The sequence below is a fragment of the Mustela putorius genome, unplaced genomic scaffold (genome assembly GCF_011764305.1).
Source record: "Mustela putorius furo isolate JIRA1106 unplaced genomic scaffold, ASM1176430v1.1 tig00001075_pilon_pilon_pilon, whole genome shotgun sequence".
Taxonomy (NCBI): domain Eukaryota; kingdom Metazoa; phylum Chordata; class Mammalia; order Carnivora; family Mustelidae; genus Mustela; species Mustela putorius.
In genome coordinates, this window is record NW_025421560.1 from 4,504,672 (window position 1) to 4,524,585 (window position 19,914).

Genomic DNA, 19,914 nt, shown 5'->3' on the forward strand with positions numbered 1-19,914 from the left:
GATCCTCGCTATCAAAAATGTCTTTTCCTTCTGGATTTTGGTCATCCAACTTTGTCTTCTCTTGAGCCATGCACAGGACCTTTCCTAAAACCTCAGCATTTTCTGGAATAAAATATTACCTAAACACTACAATAAACTATTAAAGTCTTTAACTCCTTCAACAAAAGAAAGGACATCTCACGGATTCACACTTACCTTATAGACTCACTCGCAGCTTTGTCTTTTACAGTCGAAGAGAAAGAAGAATGAGTTTTATCTTCAAACAGGAAAGAGAGTGGTGGTTTGACCACATCTGTTGAGGAAAAAAATACGTATTGTCTTTATGTAATGATCATAGTTATGTGCTACATTTGCGTGAAGAAGTCATTTTTACCTTCCGATTTTTGTCTGTCCATAAGGAGATACTTATTTGGAATGGTTAAGTAACACCTCTGTAAACGTCTCCTCTCTCGATTCGGCCCTTCTGTTGGATCCAATTGCCAGGAAGTTGGATAGTAAAGGGGGTCATACCAGGCTGCTCTGCAAGTGAAAATAAAAGAAAGTTTTAAGGAGCAATCTATAGTATTTATAGCTTTAGATGAAATCATTATGGAACTTGAATAAGGAAATCAAAATTGATCTATTCAATTAAAAAAAAAACCCAACTGCTTATGTAATTAGACTAGGGAATGCATACACATAGTACAAAGAGTAAGATTAAAAAACAAGTGTCCTTCTGCTCCTAAACCCCAGTCTTCTGGTTCCCTGCCTGGAGACATGCTCTGCCACCAGTTTCTTATACTTGCTAAATTTTTAAAAAGATATATCACGACTATTCTGAATGCTTTAGCAACATGTGTGCTCTAGCAATACACTGGTTGGACCTAATACAGCCTGATAAGGAAAAAAAAAATCATTTTCCAAGTTAAGTTTCTGTATTTCTCATTTTGCCTACTATTTAATATAATAAATAAAATTAGTTCATTTTCGTAGTACAAGCCACATTTCTTACAATGTTGAAAAATAAGTTCATATTTTATTTTTAAAAAAGATTTTATTTATTTGAGAGAGAAAGAGAACAAGCAGGGGAAGGGAGAAGTAGAAGCCGACTCCCCGCTGAGCAGGGAGCCTGACATGGGGCTCAATCCCAGGACCATGAGATCATGACCTGAGCCGAAGGCAGGAGCTTAACTGACTGAGCCACCTAGGTTCCCCCAAAATAAGTTTATATTTAAATGAAAGAAAATGGTAGAACTACATTGAGTATATTTTTAGAAATAGATAAGAGAAAAGAAAAATCACCCTGAATCCTACTATTCTAAACATACCAATTACTGGTAGAGATTATTTTCTTTCCTTTTTCAAAACCATAGTTAGAATTATTATATATATACATTTCTATATCCTTTGTTCTTTCACTGGACATATTTTAATCTTTATTATCATCACTGAAAAGGGCTGACTAATGCACTGGGTGGGCGTATTATAATGAATTTAACTCTATTACCATTACTATATATTTAAGTTGTTTTTAGTTCATTCACTAGTATAAATAAAACAGAGATGAAAACCTTTACATTTATTGCCTTTCTATATTTGGAATATTTTCCCTAGGAGAGAATTACTAAAATAGGATAACTGGAGCTAGAAATAAAATGTTTACAGGATTCCTGACATATGCTGTCAGAGTGTACAATGCCATTGAACCTCCAACCATGAACTAGGTTACATTTCTTCCTGCTGTTGGTATGTGAAACATAAAAGGTAAAATACGGTATTTAAAAGTTTTAAAAAATTAAATTAGACTCTAGCCATATTGAATATTTTCCTATCTGTTTATTAATTTATTTTCTTATGTGGAAGAGTGTATTCACATCTTTCGCTCAGATTCTTGGGATCTTACATTTTACTTTTAAGTTGGCACAAATGTTTAAAACTATAAAAATATTAACTCTTTGATATAGTTGGTGAAAATAAATTTTCATGTTTTGTTGTTATAGTTGTTAAATACACTGGAAAAAATTAAAGCTTAAATCCATTTATTTCTTCTTGGTAGTTTTTTCTACAGTGTTTGAGCTTAGAGAGTTAACTATCTATCGCAGAGTTGATAAACACCCTGTTTTCTTCTACTTTATAAACTTTTTATGAGTTTATTCTTTTTTTCACCTGGGATTTCCTTTAGAATCTGATGTGTAGTGCATTTTAGCACCCCCAAGTCATGCTAATTAGTTAACCAAATTTAGAGATTAATACCTTAATTTTCCCCTTCTCATTATCTGTGATGCATCTTTTAAATTTTACATTAAAGTCTTATCGAGAAAAAGATCTATTTCTCAACTATCCTGTTTTAGTGATTTCTCTATTCTTCTGCAAACATTACATTTTAAAATTAAAGCCAATATATAAGATTTTATTATTTGGAAGAGCTAATAACACCTCTCTTTCTCATAATTACCTCCTTTACCCCCAAGAGTTTAAACAAAGATTGTCATAGGATTATCGAAGATGAAATAAATCACAAGTGATTAAACAAAAAAATATTTATTTATTTATTTTAAAGATTTTATTTATTTATTTGACAGAGAGAGATCACAAGTATGCAGAGAGGCAGGCAGAGAGAGAGAGAGGAGGAAGCAGGCTCCCCGCCAAGCAGAGAGCCCGATGCGGGACTCCATCCCAGGACCCTGAGATCATGACCCGAGCCGAAGGCAGCGGCTTAACCCACTGAGCCACCCAGGCGCCCAAACAAAAAATATTTAAACTAATGAAATAATGTTATGATCTTTATGCCGAAATGAAAATAGCATTTCACATTAAAATATTCAATAGTAATGATGGACAACCTAAAATATCCTCCCACTTTGCTTACCTATCATGTGTCAGCTGTTGAATAAGCTCCTGCCAGTGTCTGCTGGCACTCAGATCTACTTTATACATTCCTCTGATATGCTGGATCACCTTTTTTCTCTCAATTCCCTGGGAGAGAGACACTGCCTGGGTGATGTCTGCAGCAATTTTGGATATATCCTTTGATTTTGAGTCCAGACGCTGAAAGAGACTAAGTAAATAAACGAGACGGCCCGTAAGTTAAGCCTAAGTGGACCGTTACACAGATACAAAAGCATGATACTGGAAAACTAAAAGTATGTGTGAAGTCGAATGAATTAAAAAAGGCACGACTTTCAGAGTATATAAAAGCCTACCTTTGTTGATTATTATTAACCGTTTTCTGCCAGGTGGCTTTATTTGTAGCTTCTTCAGTTTCATATTTCTTTTGTTCCTAAAAGATGTGGATAATAATATGTAGTATAAAATGTATTATTAATAATTTAACATTGGCACCAAGGCAAACAAACTAATTTTAAAACCAAGGTAACAAAGGGGAAAAAAAAATACTGTCCCCAAGACACCAGAATGTTAAAATACAATAACTACTTAAATAATGATATAATTCCCCTTTGTTCCTACACAATTTGGGGCACAGAGGTGAGGGCAGAATAGTGAACAAGGGTGACAAACCTAAGGGGTTTGCACAGTTGCTTGCTTCAAGGCTGACGCTTCAACTTGCTTGTCACATAAAAATTTGTCCTTCACTGAAAGCTACTGATAAAGGATAAGGATGACAATAATGAAGAAAATGCTCCTTACAATGAGCCTATTTATTCTCTCATAGTAAAAAAGCCAGATTGGGTAAAAAAAAAAAAAAAAAGAAATCATCATCATTTCAAATTTATCATCCATGATATTCTATAATAAAAAAAATTCTTTCAATCCTCCTTTAACTACATTTGATAGGCTCTCCTAAGAAAACTGTCTTATGAATTCACTGACTCACCTCTTTGATCATTTTAATAAGCTCCGCTTTTGTTGCTGCTCTGGGAGGGGTGCACTTCTGCCCACACAGTTTTAAAGCGTTCATAAGCAGCTCCGCTGTGTCTAGTTCTTCCTCAGTCAATTCATCTTGGTGATTATGTATCAACTCCGACAAATACAAAACTAACTTGGCTCCATGCTTTAAGAGAAAGAAAATTTTTTTTAGTCATATAAAGTTTTTTCTTACATTTAAATTATTTAACAGTAATTAAGTTAAATTATATCACTAGATTTATTTGGAAGGTTCTAGTTAGAATAAAGCAGTAAAAGAGACATTTTGGGAACAATCAAAAAAATGGGTTTTGAATTAGAAACACGGTGACATTAGGGTGTAAGCTAATTTTGATAGGTAAAATAATCTTATGTTACATAAGATAATGTCTTTGGAAAAAGATTTCTATAATTTACTTTAAAATACTTCACAAAAGGAATGATGTCATTATGATAAAAGTATTAACAACTGTTAAATCTAGGTGATGGCTATATGGTACTCATTATATATTCTGTTTCTCTTATTACATTTGAAAATTTTCATTGTAAGAGGTAAAATAAAAAAGAGAAAGGAAGGAAAGTAAGAGAGAAGGAAAAGAAAAGCAAGCAAGTTTGGGGGGAAAATTTGTTGGAGAAGATTTGCTAAAGGAATATAGGAAATAGGTGGGGATAAAGGAAAATAATTCTTAGTTCTTCTCATAGAAAAAAATGAGCTGGAAGGGAAACTTCCCTTTAAATCTTCTAGGTAAGAGAATTATGCTCATTTAGTCTTTCTCCTTTGATTTCTGCTTGGTAGAATGAAGTTTGTGAAACATCCAGAACAAAACCTGTCTTTGGATTAACCTGTAAGCAGTCTTTACTCCCTAGGGAGAGCTAACGGTGAAAAACTCTAAAACCAGTGAGATGTCAGCACCAGAACCTGTGCACAATGTCTGGAGAAGGGCTGGGTTAGGCCAATCTTATGAACTGCCCTGTAACCAAAATCAGAATGTTACTTAAGGTAATGACAACTGTCTTTCATAGAAGAAATCTAAACCAAACTTTGTTTCATGATTTTTTAAGTGGCCCTTCTATGCTACAGATCTTACACCTAATTGTTATGTTGTACGCTATGTATTCTTTAAACATTAAGTATGCCAGCAAGTGAAACATGCAGAGTTTTACTTTTTAAAAATCTGCACTGATAAAATACCACTGCATTTGGCTTTATGACATTTTAAACTGTGAATAGTATTAAATGTCAACAAATGAATTTGGAAGCTCTTACATTTTGGATGATATATAAATTAACACATGGAATCACATCATGTCACTTCCCAAAAGCATAAGATGAACATATGCAATGATGAAAATAGCAAAGCTCATTTTAATGAAACATTTTAAATTAGTCAGGAGACAGCTGCTTCCTGACCGAAAGAGAAAAATGAACAGACACTCTGCGAGTAAAAGGCCTGAAGAGTTGGCAAATAAAGAGAAACAGTAAATGACTAGACTATGTTCTCATGTGTGTCTTAAAGGTAATGCTCTTGATATAATCTAAAAATAGTTTAGTATTCAGTGACATTCCAAAAATAATCTTGAAAAGCTATAAAAAATATTTTTATCATCCCGAATATCCAAAAAACACATGGTTTTCTTAGACACTGAAGTTGTTTCTAGAATCTCATCTCAACATCTGATCAATACTTTATTGACTGTAGTTCCTGGGACTAGAAAAGGTGTGATTAGGGATGAATGCGAAAAAGGGAAATGCCTTGTTTTCAGCCCTCAAAAAACTGATTTAAGGAACCAAATCTATTACATACAAATCCTTAGGAGATAATAAATGCTAACCTGTATGAAAATAACATTTTCAGGGATGTGTCTAAGGAAGACCTCTGAATGGACTAAGAAAGACAGATTTTGAAGGTGGGGAAAGGGAGCTGGGCATACGGATGAACTGACAGAACAGGTGTACAGACAGACAAGGAGAGGACGGAAGGCACTTCAGCAGAGAGGAAAGCATGAGCAGAGCGGCAGGTCAGTAAGAACGCACAGGATGTGAAGAGGTTGCACGACACAAAGATGAGGTGACATTGAAAAGTGGAGTTCCAGACTGAGGGATTAATCAGACTCAAGTCATGACAGCAGAAGAGAGGTGCTGGGCTTTAAAAATCAAGCGGATTACAAACAGAATACAGCTTGTAAAAAGGCAGCTTTAAAAAGGCACAAGAACATCTCTAGATCCTGCTATGGAATGATCTCTAGGATGTACCATTAGTTGAAGAAAGTAAAGTGCAGAAGAGTGTGTACTGCTCTCTTTCTTTGTATTAACAAAGGGGGTGTGGATAATACACACGTGTGTATGTGCACATACATGTATGCGTGTGTGCGCAGATTTACTTATATCTCTAAAAGAAAAAGTAATAATAAAAAAGATGGTGACAGATAGGGAAAAAGATGGAAAGAAGGGAGGGAAAGAGATTAAGAGCTAGAACCTCTCTGAATGAGCCATGTTTCACAGTTTTGATTTTGGAACCATGGTGACATTTCACATAATTAAAAACAAAGTTGGGGCACCTTGGTAGCTCAGTCAGTTCAGCAGCTGCCTTCGGCTCAGGTCATGATCCCAGGGTCCTGGGATTGAGCCCCGCATCAGGCTCCCTGCTGAATGAAGAGCCTGCTTCTCCCTCTCCCTCTGTCTGCTGCTCTGCCTACTTGTACTCTCTCTCTATCTCTCTGTCAAATAAATAAATAAATAAACAAACAGACAAATCTTAAAAAAAAAAAGCAAAGTTGAACAAGTAAAAACCCAACGGAGGGTGCCTGGGTGGCTCAGTGGGTTAAGCCTCTGCCTTCGGCTCAGGACGGGATCCCAGGATCCTGGGATCAAGCAGGGAGCCTGCTTCCCCCTCTCTCTCTGCGCCTGCCTCTGCTTACTTGTGATATATCAAATAAATAAATAAAATCTTAAAAAAAAACCCAAACCCAATGGAATCCCTAGAAATAGAAAACAAATGGCAAAAAAAAAAAAAAAAAAAAAAGAACATGACTAGCTAGTTGAAGTTGGTGGCACAACTAAATACAGAAAATTATATGAAGTGTTTTCACAGTATTTTCATGGTGTACTCATAACGGTATCCTAAGAACAAAATAATCATGAGGAAGCCTTAATCTGTTCACTGGGTTTGTTATTAGTGATAATGTTGGTCATCCTATTTTGAAAATGTTCTATGTATATACATAGAGAGAGAGAGAGAGCACACATACAAATAAGTATACTAATAACATCAGGAATCAAGGTTACAACATTAATAAAAGGAAATACAAATATAAAATCCAAGAAAATGTGGAAATATCAACATGAACTCATGATTCATTTTTCTTTCTTAAAAGATTCATATTCCTTAGCTTTTCCACCAGAAACACGAGAAGAAATAACAAACAAGTAGAAATGCCTGTTTCTAGTCCTTAAATTTATAATTTCTAAATACCATTATTTCATGAAAAGGAAACAGGGTCTTCTTGGGGGAAAAGTCTGGTTCCAGATTCAGGAAGGAATGTGCAAGATAAACCTGGGACATTCTTCCGTTCCAGAAAGCAAAGCAGTTAATCATATTAGCTTGTTAAAAATTGGAAAGGCTGTGTTAAAGGCATGTAACAATCTGAGTCTTCATAGGTGCTAATGTGACTATCAAACTGAATAATAACCACAAAGATTTGAAACTACTTTTGCAAAAAATACCTGAATTCATAATGATACCTCAAAAATAAAAACAAATACAAAAATTGGAGGCTGCTAGGGCACCAAGTCATTATTCTAATAAACAGGGAAAAGAAACAAGAGTTGCCTTTCTTAAATAGACTATACTTCAGGGTTGTCAGATAGTGGATGAGGGAACAGTCTTCCTCCAGAAGACTCCGAGCTAATAGATACTGGCGGAATGAGAAACTCTGAGAAAACACTGTTTTGCAATTCCTAATGAAAAAAGTGGATCTTGGCAGGTATTATCAGTGGTGGCTAAAACTACTACTAGGTTAAAGATGGAGGGTGAACTTTGTAATGAATGGATCAGGCTAATATCATTTCAAAAAGCAGGGCAATGAGACATTCTCTGTTCTCCTGCTATGCTGTAATGGAAAATGCAAAGCATCCTTAATAAAACAGTCTTAAAACAAACAAACACAAAACCAAACAGGAAACCAGAACTGGAATCTAGGAAGCCTTGAAACCTACAGCCACAAGCATATGATCAGCTCAATCCAGAATATGGGAAATCCCAGTTTCATCAACAAATGGCTGACATTTAAAAAAATGGCTGGGGAGGGTACTTGCCAGGGATTAAAAAGATTTAGCATACATCAAACCAATGCTATGTGTGGGCCTTGTTTGCATCCAGAATCAAGCAAACTATTAAAAAATTATAAGACTTAGGAAAGTTACACACTGAGTATTAGATGACATTAAAGAACTGCCGTCATTATTGAGCGTGACAAATTTTGTAGAAGTCTTTGTCAGGCAGAGATATAGACAGGTAAAGAATTTACAGGTAAAATGATTTGATAGCTGACATTTATTTCAAAACACTGCAAAGGAAAGTTAAACTTGGGTAATGGTCATGTGGGTCCTTGTTTGATTTCTCCCAACTTTTAGGTATCTTTGAAAGTCTCTATAATAAAGTTAAAAAAACCAGGCACAGGGGCACCTGGGTGCTCAGTGGGTTGAACCTCTGCCTCGGCTCAGGCCCTGGTCTCAGGGTCCTGGGATGGAGCCTCACATTGGGTTCTCTGCTGGGTGGGGAGCCTGCTTCCCCCTCTCTCTCTTCCTGCCTCTCTGCCTACTTGTGATCTGTCAGATAAATAAATAAAATCTTTAAAAAAAAAAATGGAAGCCAGGTACAATAATGTGGTTTTGAGGTAAAGAAGAGGTTATTGTAGTGATCTGAGCACGGGGGCAAAAGTCTGAACTATGGTGGGGTGGGTAGAAGACAGTTAAAGACACTAAATAAATGACTGGCTTTGGTGATGACATGAATAATGGGAGAGGAAAAAGTCAGCCATGCATCCCATCTGTACAGACACCACCAACAAAATGGAGTCACGGAGAGGAAAGCTGGTGTGGGGAAAAGAGGACTACAGGCACCAGGCTGGGTTTTAGTATTTAGTAGATGGCAACTCTGCTGAGATTTATAAAGGCAGGAAAGAACATCCCTTCTATTGTCCACAGGAGACTGCGGGCTGGATGTGCTTCTGCCTTGGGAGAGGGAAGACAATGGCCTGGGGGCATCTAGGAGAATCTTAGTAGTAGAGAGAGCATCACTTCCAAACTATAGCCTTTGGTTCTTAAAATGATATATCTGAGTTGCCCAGGTATTAAAAGGGATGCCTGTCTGTATATATCCCCTATTACTGTACTTACAGAGATACAATTTACATACAGGAAAGCATACAGATATTAAGTGTTCATTTCTGAGTTTCAACAACTGCACACATCCATTTTAGCACTACCCAAAATAGGATGTAGGACAGTTTTATTGCTCCAGAGAGTTTCTTAATTCCCCTTTCCAATCAATTCACATTCTCACTTCCCCCTTCCTCATGGACACAACTACTGTCCTAAATTCTACCACCATATCTTAATTCTGTCTGTTCTCACACTTCATATGAATAGAATCACAGAATGTGTGCTCCTTTGTGTTTGGTTGTTCCTTTTGCTAACATAATGTCCTCGAACTTTGTCCATAATGGCAGTTATATCAATAGTCCGTTTCCTTTTATTGCTGTGTAATAGTCTATTATATAATCATATATCGCAATCTGGTTATACATTGGCTTGTTGATTGATATTTGGTTTATTTCCAGTTTTGGTCTATTAGCAAAAAGGTTGACATGGATATTCTCATACAAGTCCTTTTATGGATGTATGTTTAATTTCTCTTAGGTAAATACCTAAAAATGGAATTTTAGGGTCAGGTTAAGTATATGTTTAATTTTATAAGAAACTGCTAAACAATTCTTTAAACTGGTTGCACCATTTAAACTCTCCATCCATCACTCTTTAAGTGTTAGAATTTACAGACTCTGAAATTCTTTTAAGTATTTCAATGTTGATCATTCCAAATGATTAACACATTTAAAAAAATTTTAACTTAATATAAGCATTTAAAAAATATATTGCATGTACTACTGTTTGAGCTACTCAATTTAGATGTCTTATGGATAATATAATGCTTTAAAAAAAGAGGTGAGGGAAATTGGAAGGGGAGGTGAACCATGAGAAACTATGGACTCTGAAAAACAACCTGAGGGTTTTGAAGAGGCGGGAGGTAGGAGGTTGGGGGAACCAGGTGGTGGGTATTGGGGAGGGCATGGAGCACTGGGTGTGGTGCAAAAACAATGAATTCTGTTACGCTGAAAAGAAATTTTAAAAAAAGAAAAAAAAGAAAACACTTGAAGATTTAGTAAAAAAAAAAAAAAAACTACAAGGATCTTATAAGAGCTCAGATAGAGAATTCTTAATTTCAGCCCTGGAGGAAGGAATGGGAAATAAACAAAGAGGTCAATTTCAATCTGGTATGGAGCATCTGAAGAAAGACTTCAGTAGATTTTTGGTAAGAAAACTATGTAAAGGATATTTGGCATGAAAATTATCTTCGGTTCTTGTTTGTTCAGTTTTATATTTCACCACTACTTTTTACTTATGAATTGTTGAGACACTTACTTGCAGGGATGGACTAAGACAGTCTCGTAGTATTTCCTGATGATTTGGTTCACGAACTATTTCAAAAATTTGCTTTCTCTCTTGAGAAGAGTGCGCTGGTGACAAAATGTGTGCTAGGAGTCTGCCAAGCTGCATTCGGAAGGTTTCCTTACAAGACCATAAGATTTTAGGCCACTGCTGCTTGGAACCACCGGTTTTACTTGAACCCTTCAATCAGAACAGTAACAATCAGGATCTGACTCCTCAAGCAATAATACACTAACCTCTCTACACAGCCCTAAAGAAGATCACGGGTCATGTTTTACTGCAGATTGTTTTTTTAGTAGTAGAAATTAGAATGACATATACCTCCCTACGTACAGGTAGTTAAAAACAATAGACATACACTGACTTTTACAGCAGCATTGTTCAAAAGAGCCAAGAGGCTGAAACAATCCAGATGTCCACTGATGGAAGAGCGGATAAACAAAATGTAGTATATACACAGAATGGAATATTATTCAGCCTTTAAAAGGAATGAAGTTCTGATACATGCTTTAACATGGATGAACTTGAAAATATCACGTTAAATGAAATAAACCACATAAAAAAGGATAAATATTGTATGAAATATTGTACTATAAAACTTATATGAGGTATCTAGAAAGTTAAATTCATAGAGACAGAAAGTACAATAGTGGTTCTCAGGGGCTGGGGGAGGGGGAGTATGAGGAATTATTATTTAATGGGTACAGAGCAATTTGGGATAATGAAGCAGCTCTGGAGATGGAGGGTGGTAACGGTTGCACAACAATATGAAAGTAGTTAGTACCACTGAATTATACCTTTAAGATGGTTAAAACAGTGAATTTTATGTTATGTGTATTTCACCACACAAAAAAAGAGAGAGGTGGGTTAAGAAGCAAAGGTCACTTGAATTACCTAGGACTTAGAAATTTTAAACTAAAAAAAAGAGAACCATCAAAAAACAACAGTAGATTGATTTTACAATATAAAAGAGAAGGAATCATAATAAAGAATTACTGTTAAAATATGGAGTATAACAGTCACAAAATAACAACAGCATATAAACTGACCACCAATATTCCGTAATAGGTTACAAAATAAGCTGCTTCAACTGTGGTCCAGCTAAGGCTATCTCAATCTTGACCAGATCTCCTATATCTGATTTAAAACTGGAATCAGTGCATTTTAGAATTTATTCTGGGTTTTGGAATTGGCTCTCCAAATTACTGCCAGTCCTAAGGGCCCTATGTATATCATTTGGTTCTAAGTAAAACCCGCAGACACCAAAATCCAGTTTAGATTTAGAGATAGGCAGAATTGTGGTTCATGAGTTCCACTAGAATGAAATTGACTTTTGTTGTCTATGAAGTGTACTAACTGATTTGCTTCCTAGGGTCAACTATATGTGACCCACAGATATCCAAGTGCACCAGTGATTAATGGAGCCTGATACTTGGTAGTATTTTCTTTAAAAATTTGAAGGCATTAGATATGTTTAAGCCAAGATTAACCTTTATAATAATTCAAAATAATAATAATTCAAGAGTAAGTAGACACATAAAACCCTAATCCTTTTGTGTGTATGAACATGTCCCATGCAACTCATTTACTTACAATAGATACTTTGAATCCTTCTATCAGATATGTGAGTATCTCCTTCTGAAATGGATTGAAAATGGAAGGCTGTTCATGGTGAACATCTTCAGAAATTTCAGTCTGGGAAACTGAGATCTTGCTTTGAGTTGCATTTTCTGGAGTACTCAAAATGTCAATAATATCTGGATTAAACTCTTTAAATTAAAAGAATAATAAACAATTAGTCACATCACTGATGCCTAGCCATTAAAAATGGTCATCAAGCTAGTAAAAATATTCTATGTAATTACCAATTCAGTTGTCACAATATATAAATGTGTAACAAGTGTATTAGGTATAGAAGGTAACAATATAATAATTTCACCCAAAACAATGTAGAAATGTATGCCATATAATTCTAAATTAAATATTTTATTAATGAAGATGAGTTAAATTGCAACATTATTAAAGTCATGAGGTTCTTGTACAAATAAAACTTAAAGACCACATGATATTTACATCAGGAGGATATGCAGGGGTTGTTTTAGTGCATGTGCTATCCCATGATATCTGCATGTGATAAATGACTCAATTTCAGAGACTAGCCTGGGATCTGGCTGACTCAAATACAATCAGAAAAGTTAAAAATATGAGCCTTGGTTGTATTATGCATTTCTAGTGATTAATAACTAGTCTTCTTTTTCCTATTTTCTTGGGGTTACTTAAACATTCTTGGGGGAATTCCATTTGGACTTACCTATAGTTCTTTTTTTTTTTATAAAAAAAGTATTTATTTATTTGACACAGAGAGGGAACACAAGCAGGGGGAGCGGCAGACAGAGGGAGAGGGAGAAGCAAGCTTCCTGTTGAGCAAGGATCTGGGGCTTGATCCCAGGACCCTGGGCTCATGACCTGAGCCAAAGGCAGATATTTAATTGACTGAGCCACCAGGTACCCCTCTATAATGTTTTTGAGTATATTTCTTTGCATACCTTTTTAGTGGTTGCTGTAGGTATTATGTTTCACATATAAACATATAAGTCAGTAGCCCCTATAAAAATGCAAACTGAACTCACAATATGATACCCCTGTATATCAGAATGGCTAAAATTAAAAACAGTGGCCATGCCAAGTACTGGTTAGGGATGTGAGGAAAGCTGCACCCCTTGTACGTCGCTGGTGGGAATATAAGAACGAAGCCTTATTTTCACACAAAGCCTGCACATAAATGTTTCTAGAAGCTAGCTATTCATTTGTAATAACTGAAAGCTGGAAAACAACCCAGATGGTCTTTCAACAGGTGAAGGACTAAACAAACTATGGTGCCTCCACACTGTGGGAAACCAGCAAAAACAAAATAGCAACAAACTGCTGATACCCACAGAAACCAGGATGACTCTCCAGAGAATGACGCTGAGGGAAAAGTACCAATCCTAAAAGGCTGCATACTGTATGATTCTGTTTAACAGAGCTCTTGAAACGATGAAAATAAAGAAATGGAGAACAGATTAGAGGTTGCCAGGGATGAAGGAAGGGGCAGAGTGGGGGAAAGGTGGAAGTGGCTATTAAAAGGCGACAGAGGGGTGCCTGGTCTGTGCAGCCAGTTGAGCATCTGACTCTCCTTTTCAGCTCAGGTCCTGATCTCAGGGTTATGAGATCTAGCCCTGCCTGGGGCTCCACACTCAGCAGGGAGCCTACCTCAGATTTTTCTCTCACTTTGCTCCTTCCTCCCTACCTCCCACTCTCTCTCACTTGGCAATCTTAAAAAAAAAAAGCAACTTAAGGATCTCCTGTGTGATGAAATGCTCGGTTTGTTGACTATATCAATGTCTGTACTCTGGTCATGGCCTTGGACTCTAATTTTGCATAACCCATTGGGGGAAATGGGGTAAAAGATACATGGGGTTTCTCTGCAGTATTTCTTAACAACTGCATGTGAATCTACACTGATCTAAAAAAAAAGGTTAAAAAAAAATGTACTGGGGATGCTGTACTGTTTTAAACTCGACACTCTAGGCCAGCATATAACATGTTGAAAATTGGATTTTTATTCAAGACTCCTGGTTCCAAACAAGAAATTCTTTAAATCGTGTGGATGTGAGGAATGAGCAATTAATGTCGCTTAAAATTTTGAAACCTAATCAGTTTCCTCTTAAATTGTTTTCCTTCTTGTTCCATATCTGAGCAAGCACCGACGCATCCTCTGGTTCCCACCTTGATAAATAATCCTGTTAACAGCTAAAATGGTGAGCCTCTGCAGCCTCTGCGCCAGCTCTGTCTCGCTCGCCTGGACCGGGTTCTCCTGGCTCAGTCTCCGCTGCATCATCATATGCAGCTCATCACTGGCCACCGAACGCATTTTCATCAGCAAAGAGTCGGTCAGAGCAAGGGGAAATTTTCGAGGACCTTCAAGTATATGAATTAAAAACATCAAATGCCAGAGTTAACAGGGATCAAGGAAATCATTTTTTGCTTGCAAGCTTTTTGATTATTCGACCATGAAGCAAATCTTAATTATACCAAGGTAATTTACACAAAGGGAAGAGCATGATTCAGAAAAAATGCTGTTTCTCCCTCTTTGATGAAGTGCAACAGTATCTGTGATTTCAAAGTCCAAACAAGGATGTTGAAGTTAGTGACACAGCTTGGGAGGACTGCCATTACTGGGCAAAACTGGAGTCTTCAGAAAAACTCAGAGAAGTAGAAGGGTGTATGTAAGTAGTTCAGAATGTTTGGACACAATGTTTCCAAATACTGTTTCACTTCCTTGTATGCCAAAATAATCGAAGGGTTTTGAAGGCACACCATGCTTCAGTAAGAACATGACTGCTTCTGGATAATTACCATTGTTAAATTTTATAAAGTAGTTTTGAGAAGTATATATAAGTGAGAGTAGAAATCAGTCCAGTGAAAGTGAAGAGATCAGAAAAGTGAGTAGAATTCCAGTGATTTGCTATTGAAATGATTTGGTGCTTCTTTAGAATTCAGTCCTCTAAAAGCGTCTCCCGAGAAGTGTCTCCTCAGATTGAACAGTCAGAAGTGGCACCCCTGCACCATCACTGCACCTGCTCCGCGGGGTTCCACACAGCTGGTGGATCCGGGATGCGGGGAGAATGAGTCTTGACTTATTGGGCTGAAGGAGAAGGGCATCGGAAGTTGACCATAGGAACCAAAATGACGTCTTGGTAGGTGAGGAATAATGGAACCCTTCATTGGAATTGAACCTTTATTTTAAATTATGAAAACAAACATCAATTTCCATAGATAGCCTCTATACACATTACTCACATGACTAAATTATGGTAGGTTTTAATGACTCATACTGTAAGATGTTTAAATATTTTAATAGCATTTTAGATTGTAGAACATTTTAGGCAACCAGTATTTCTTATCTGTTAATACATTTTGGTAGGTGCAGTTGTCTTTAAGACAAAAACAAAGTAAATAAAAAAAATTCATATCCAGGGTATATTCAAGAATAATATTGTCAGACTATGTTCTTACTTAGTTTAAGCAGATTCTTCCTAATGTCTACATCTCTGGCAGCTTTCACACTGTATAAGCAGCAGATAATCCTAATTCAGAGGCAGAGCACTCTACCGAATAAGGAAATGTTAATTCTTCTTCACTACTGTGTACTTGAAAAAACGGAGGGGTGTGCGGTATTTCAGCACTCGTGTGTGAAGCTACACCAGCTGGCGTGGCCTCAAGTATATTTTCTAAGCCTCCATCCCCTCGTATGCTAAGATGTAGATTAGAAAGTAAGATAGAGCTTGCCTCACAGATATTTGTCACTGTCTGACATGACATTAAATGTATTTGTTTACAGGGTTATTGACCAATTTCTCCAACAAGATATAAGCTCCATGAAAGCAGATAAAACAATACCTGGTATGTGGCTGATGCTCAATAGATATTTGATGGTTGAATTAAATAATAAACAAAGTAATGGATGTAAAAGTAAAATAAATTAAATAATAAACAAAGTAATGGATGGGGCACCTGGGCAGTCAGTCAATTGAGCATCCAACTCCTGGTTCATGATCTCAGCCTCGTGAGATCAAACCCTGCATCAGGCTCTGTGCTAGTGGGGAGTCTGCTTGAGATTCATTCTCCCTTTGCCCCTCCCCTGACTCATGCACTCTCCCCTTCTCTCTCTAATAAAATCTTCTGAAAAATGAAATAAATAATGGATGTAAAACACAATGCCTCTCTATTACAAAGCATCAAAAGTTGTTAATAGTTGATATTATTACTGATGGTTGAAATACAAAGGAAATTCATTTTATGTGAATCATATTAGTAATACAACATACATATTTATATTTATTTATGAGATTTGTATGTTTGTGTATAATTTAAATAATACCCTAATGCTTACATGTATCTTCATGCATTAAAGGGATGTTTAAAGTTTTTCATAGAGATAAGCAGACAAGTGAAAAAAAAAAACCTATAAAAGAAGGTACATTGCTATCCTATTTATAACAGCAAAAAGAAACAAGTAAAATAAAGCCTTTGTTTATTGGTGAAGATTAGGAAACAAGATCATGGCAAGTCAATATAATAGATTATTATGCAGTTATTAAACATAAAGAATATTTTTATTGTATGGGAAAATGTCTAAAATATACTGATGAGAAATAGAAATCAGTTTACAAACAGAGGGAAGGGTGTCATATCATTTAGGCAAAGTAACATCTCTCTCTTAGCTATACCAAAAGAAGACGCAGAGGACAAGGAATCCGAGCAGTTTTGTTAACTGGGGTCATAGGAACCATGGAGCCTACAGAGCAGGATAATGGCACACCAGAGTCAGGCTGTCAAGGGATGAACCTGGCAAGAAAGTAGTATCTAACTTTCCAGGAGTGAGAGAACTTAAAATCTGGATATGACGACAGCGCTGCTGAAGAAACGGGGCCCAAGCCGTGGGTGCTCTGGCATTTAGGTCTGAGACGTGTGGAAGAGCAGAGCACGTGATATGTGGCAGGAACAGAAGCTGCGGCCGCTGGGTGTCCCCACAAGCTCTGCTGGAGGTGTAGGGGTGGGGGAGCAGTGGGGTTGGATGTGTCACTGTCTCAGCAGTTTTCAACAAATGCTGAATGATCTATTTACGAAGAAACCATCTTCCCTAAACATTTATCACTAATAAGAACAGACTGTTCTACATTATGGAAAGAACACCTCATTATATCTAAATAATGGGAATGATGGAAATATAAATCCTTCTTAGTAACTTTAGCATTATGAGCAAACAGACCTTAATGAGCTTTTATGACCACACTGTTCAGAAGCAGAGGCACTCCAGTATTTTGTATCTTTTGTATCTACAGTGTACACAGCCAATATACTTTTTATACTTAGAATGAAGAAACAAAACACTGTCTTTCCCAAAAACTTGTGTAAAACAATGTGGAAAGAATTACAAAGCAATATATAAAGTATTTTGTAAACTGGATTCAAAGAGACAGAATTTAAATAAGAGCCATATTTAAACCAGGAAGAACTGGTGGGAGAGGCCTGTGACAGATGTGTCCTAAGGACATGACAGAGCTGGAATGAGCAGATGCAGTGTAGGACACGGAGGGAGGAATATGGGGGACAAGGGAGGAGCGTAGATGCTCTTGTCTCAGTAGTCTCTAATTCCAGGCCTCTGTGTTTCTGTAAAACGGGGGAGCTTGTCTGGTGGTCTGGTAGACTTTGAAGGTCTTTTCTCAAGCTCAAACTCTGTAGGACTCTGTAAGTCTCATGTGGCTTACAGCAATGGCATTTACTTAGATACAGTGAAAAATATAAGCCCAGGGGAAGAAGCCAGAGGAGGCAGAAAAAAAAAGGGAGAATGGTTTAAAGAAAGGACTAAAGGATTCAAACAAACAAAAATAAACAATTAACGAACTTGGAGCTATGCAGGGCTCTGAGGCTCAAGGTGATAAAAATGCTGGTATCAAAAGAGAGAGATGACAGACTACTAGGGAAATTACAGACCAAACAGAGGACAGCAAGAGCACCACTGTGTCTTTCCAGGCACGAACTGATTGAAAAACTAAACCAGGGATCTAGGTATAAAAGCGCAGGAGAAATGGACATGAGAACGAGAAATGTCAGCAAGAAAGAAACAGTTCCTGTGATCTACAACACTGGCAAAGACTTATTTTCCTATATCAAGAGAGGGTGTGGGGGCGCCTGGGTGGCTCAGTGTGTTAAAGGTGTGAGTGGCATCAGAATACAGGAAAGTCAAGCCACCCTCGATTTATAATTATTAAAACATTATTTCAATACTCACCAGCAATGCTTTTCCGCTTGGGAAATACTGCCTGATGGGCAGCAGAGGGGGACTGGAATGTATCTGCGAGGTTTTCAGAATCATGATTTGCAGTCGTCCTTATAAATTCCATAGCAGCTTGGAGAACTCTAAACTGTAGTACAACAGCCATATCTAAAAACAGAAGATACTAGAATGTTTTCAAGCCATGTGGATGTTAATTTTTAAAACTGAATTGTTTTATATTTTCATGCAACATCTAAACTGTCAGTATATACTTTATTAGAGGTAAATTTAAAAATTTTGATCAACGTGGGTTCTTGATAGTAGTAAACATTTTTAAATGGCCTTTAAAAGAAATTTTAAAGCAAACTTCTAAATGGTCATTATAAAAAATTAAATGGGAAAGCATCAGCTCACAAAATTATTTCATTTTATATCATTATTTTAAAGAATAGGCTTTTTAACATATAAGGCAAAATTTACCAGAAATTCTCACACTTTCCTGTTTCACTTATATGGCATTTGCCATTAAAGAAAACTGATGGGCATTTTTATTCAATGTAAGCCTTTTAATTCTACTTGGTAAGAAAAATCAGAGGCTTCTCTTAATGATGTGTTGCCAGCTACTAATTATACCAAGGCATCGTTTCTTTACATTTGCCACTTAAAAGATCCTTTTAAAGCTGATAGGTATTATCACAAAATTAAGGATGAACCTTTAGTACAACAGTTTCCGCAAGAAAGAGATTAGGTTCAAATAACATTTTTGGCTACTATATAATTTCCTCCCAAATCCATAAAAACTAAATCTTACTTTGTGTCCTCTTGTTTTTGCTATTTTGAAGATACCCAAGCAGTACAATGAGGTCTTCAATAACTCGAAAATACTGCGAGCCCGAGGAACTGCACGCGTGAATTGTAACCGCTATGAGGAGTTGCTGTATGTCACAGGCAAGCAATCTGTACTCATTCAAAGGAACGCTAAAGAAAAGGAACAAGCAATGTAAGCCAAAGAGAACTCCTTTAAATCCCTGTTCTTACAGCATTCACTCAAGCATTCACTGTTTACTCAGGCTTACTTTATGGCGGGTCAATAGAACTGCATGCTAGAAACAGAAATAAAAAAACATGCTTTGACTCCTGTCAAAAAGTTGACTGTTTTGCAGAGGACCAGATGAGTAAAGAGATAACTATAAACAGTAAATTCTGGTAAGGGTAACAATAGAGATTAACACAAGATTCACGGGAACGTATAGGTTCCTAGACTGCACAGAAGGTGAAGATTTAGCGGCTATGGACAGGAATGTTCTAGAAGGCTCCTCAGAGAAGCTGAATTTGAATACATTACCTAGCCTCTCTGAATCTCACACCAAATTACAGCTGTACTTATTTTAAGGACTAAAAGGGATAATAGACTTGAACACATATTAATCATTTATAAATACTTATTAAATATGAATTAGTTACTTCTATCCCCCCAATTTTGAGCCTTGATAATCTACCTCAGTGTATGATATTAAGCCTG

The 19,914-nt window shown here is 36.6% G+C and overlaps 1 protein-coding gene across 8 annotated transcripts in view; it reads right to left on the reverse strand.

The window, feature by feature from the left end:
• Window positions 1-19,914, reverse strand: part of LYST (lysosomal trafficking regulator) — a 170,804-nt gene that overhangs the window by 55,056 nt on the left and 95,834 nt on the right. For 7 of the 8 annotated variants that reach the window (XM_045087285.1, XM_045087284.1, XM_013048559.2 and 4 more), the window contains 11 exons: window positions 19,204-19,370; window positions 18,408-18,560; window positions 15,190-15,348; window positions 14,339-14,530; window positions 12,164-12,339; window positions 10,544-10,750; window positions 3,815-3,991; window positions 3,183-3,259; window positions 2,849-3,037; window positions 374-519; window positions 196-292 (listed from right to left, as the gene is read on the reverse strand). In XM_045087285.1, the coding sequence (XP_044943220.1) occupies window positions 196-292; window positions 374-519; window positions 2,849-3,037; window positions 3,183-3,259; window positions 3,815-3,991; window positions 10,544-10,750; window positions 12,164-12,339; window positions 14,339-14,530; window positions 15,190-15,348; window positions 18,408-18,560; window positions 19,204-19,370 (1,740 nt within the window). The remainder of the gene's footprint in view (window positions 1-195; window positions 293-373; window positions 520-2,848; window positions 3,038-3,182; window positions 3,260-3,814; window positions 3,992-10,543; window positions 10,751-12,163; window positions 12,340-14,338; window positions 14,531-15,189; window positions 15,349-18,407; window positions 18,561-19,203; window positions 19,371-19,914) is intronic. The other variant, XM_004777755.3, reaches the window with a different exon arrangement.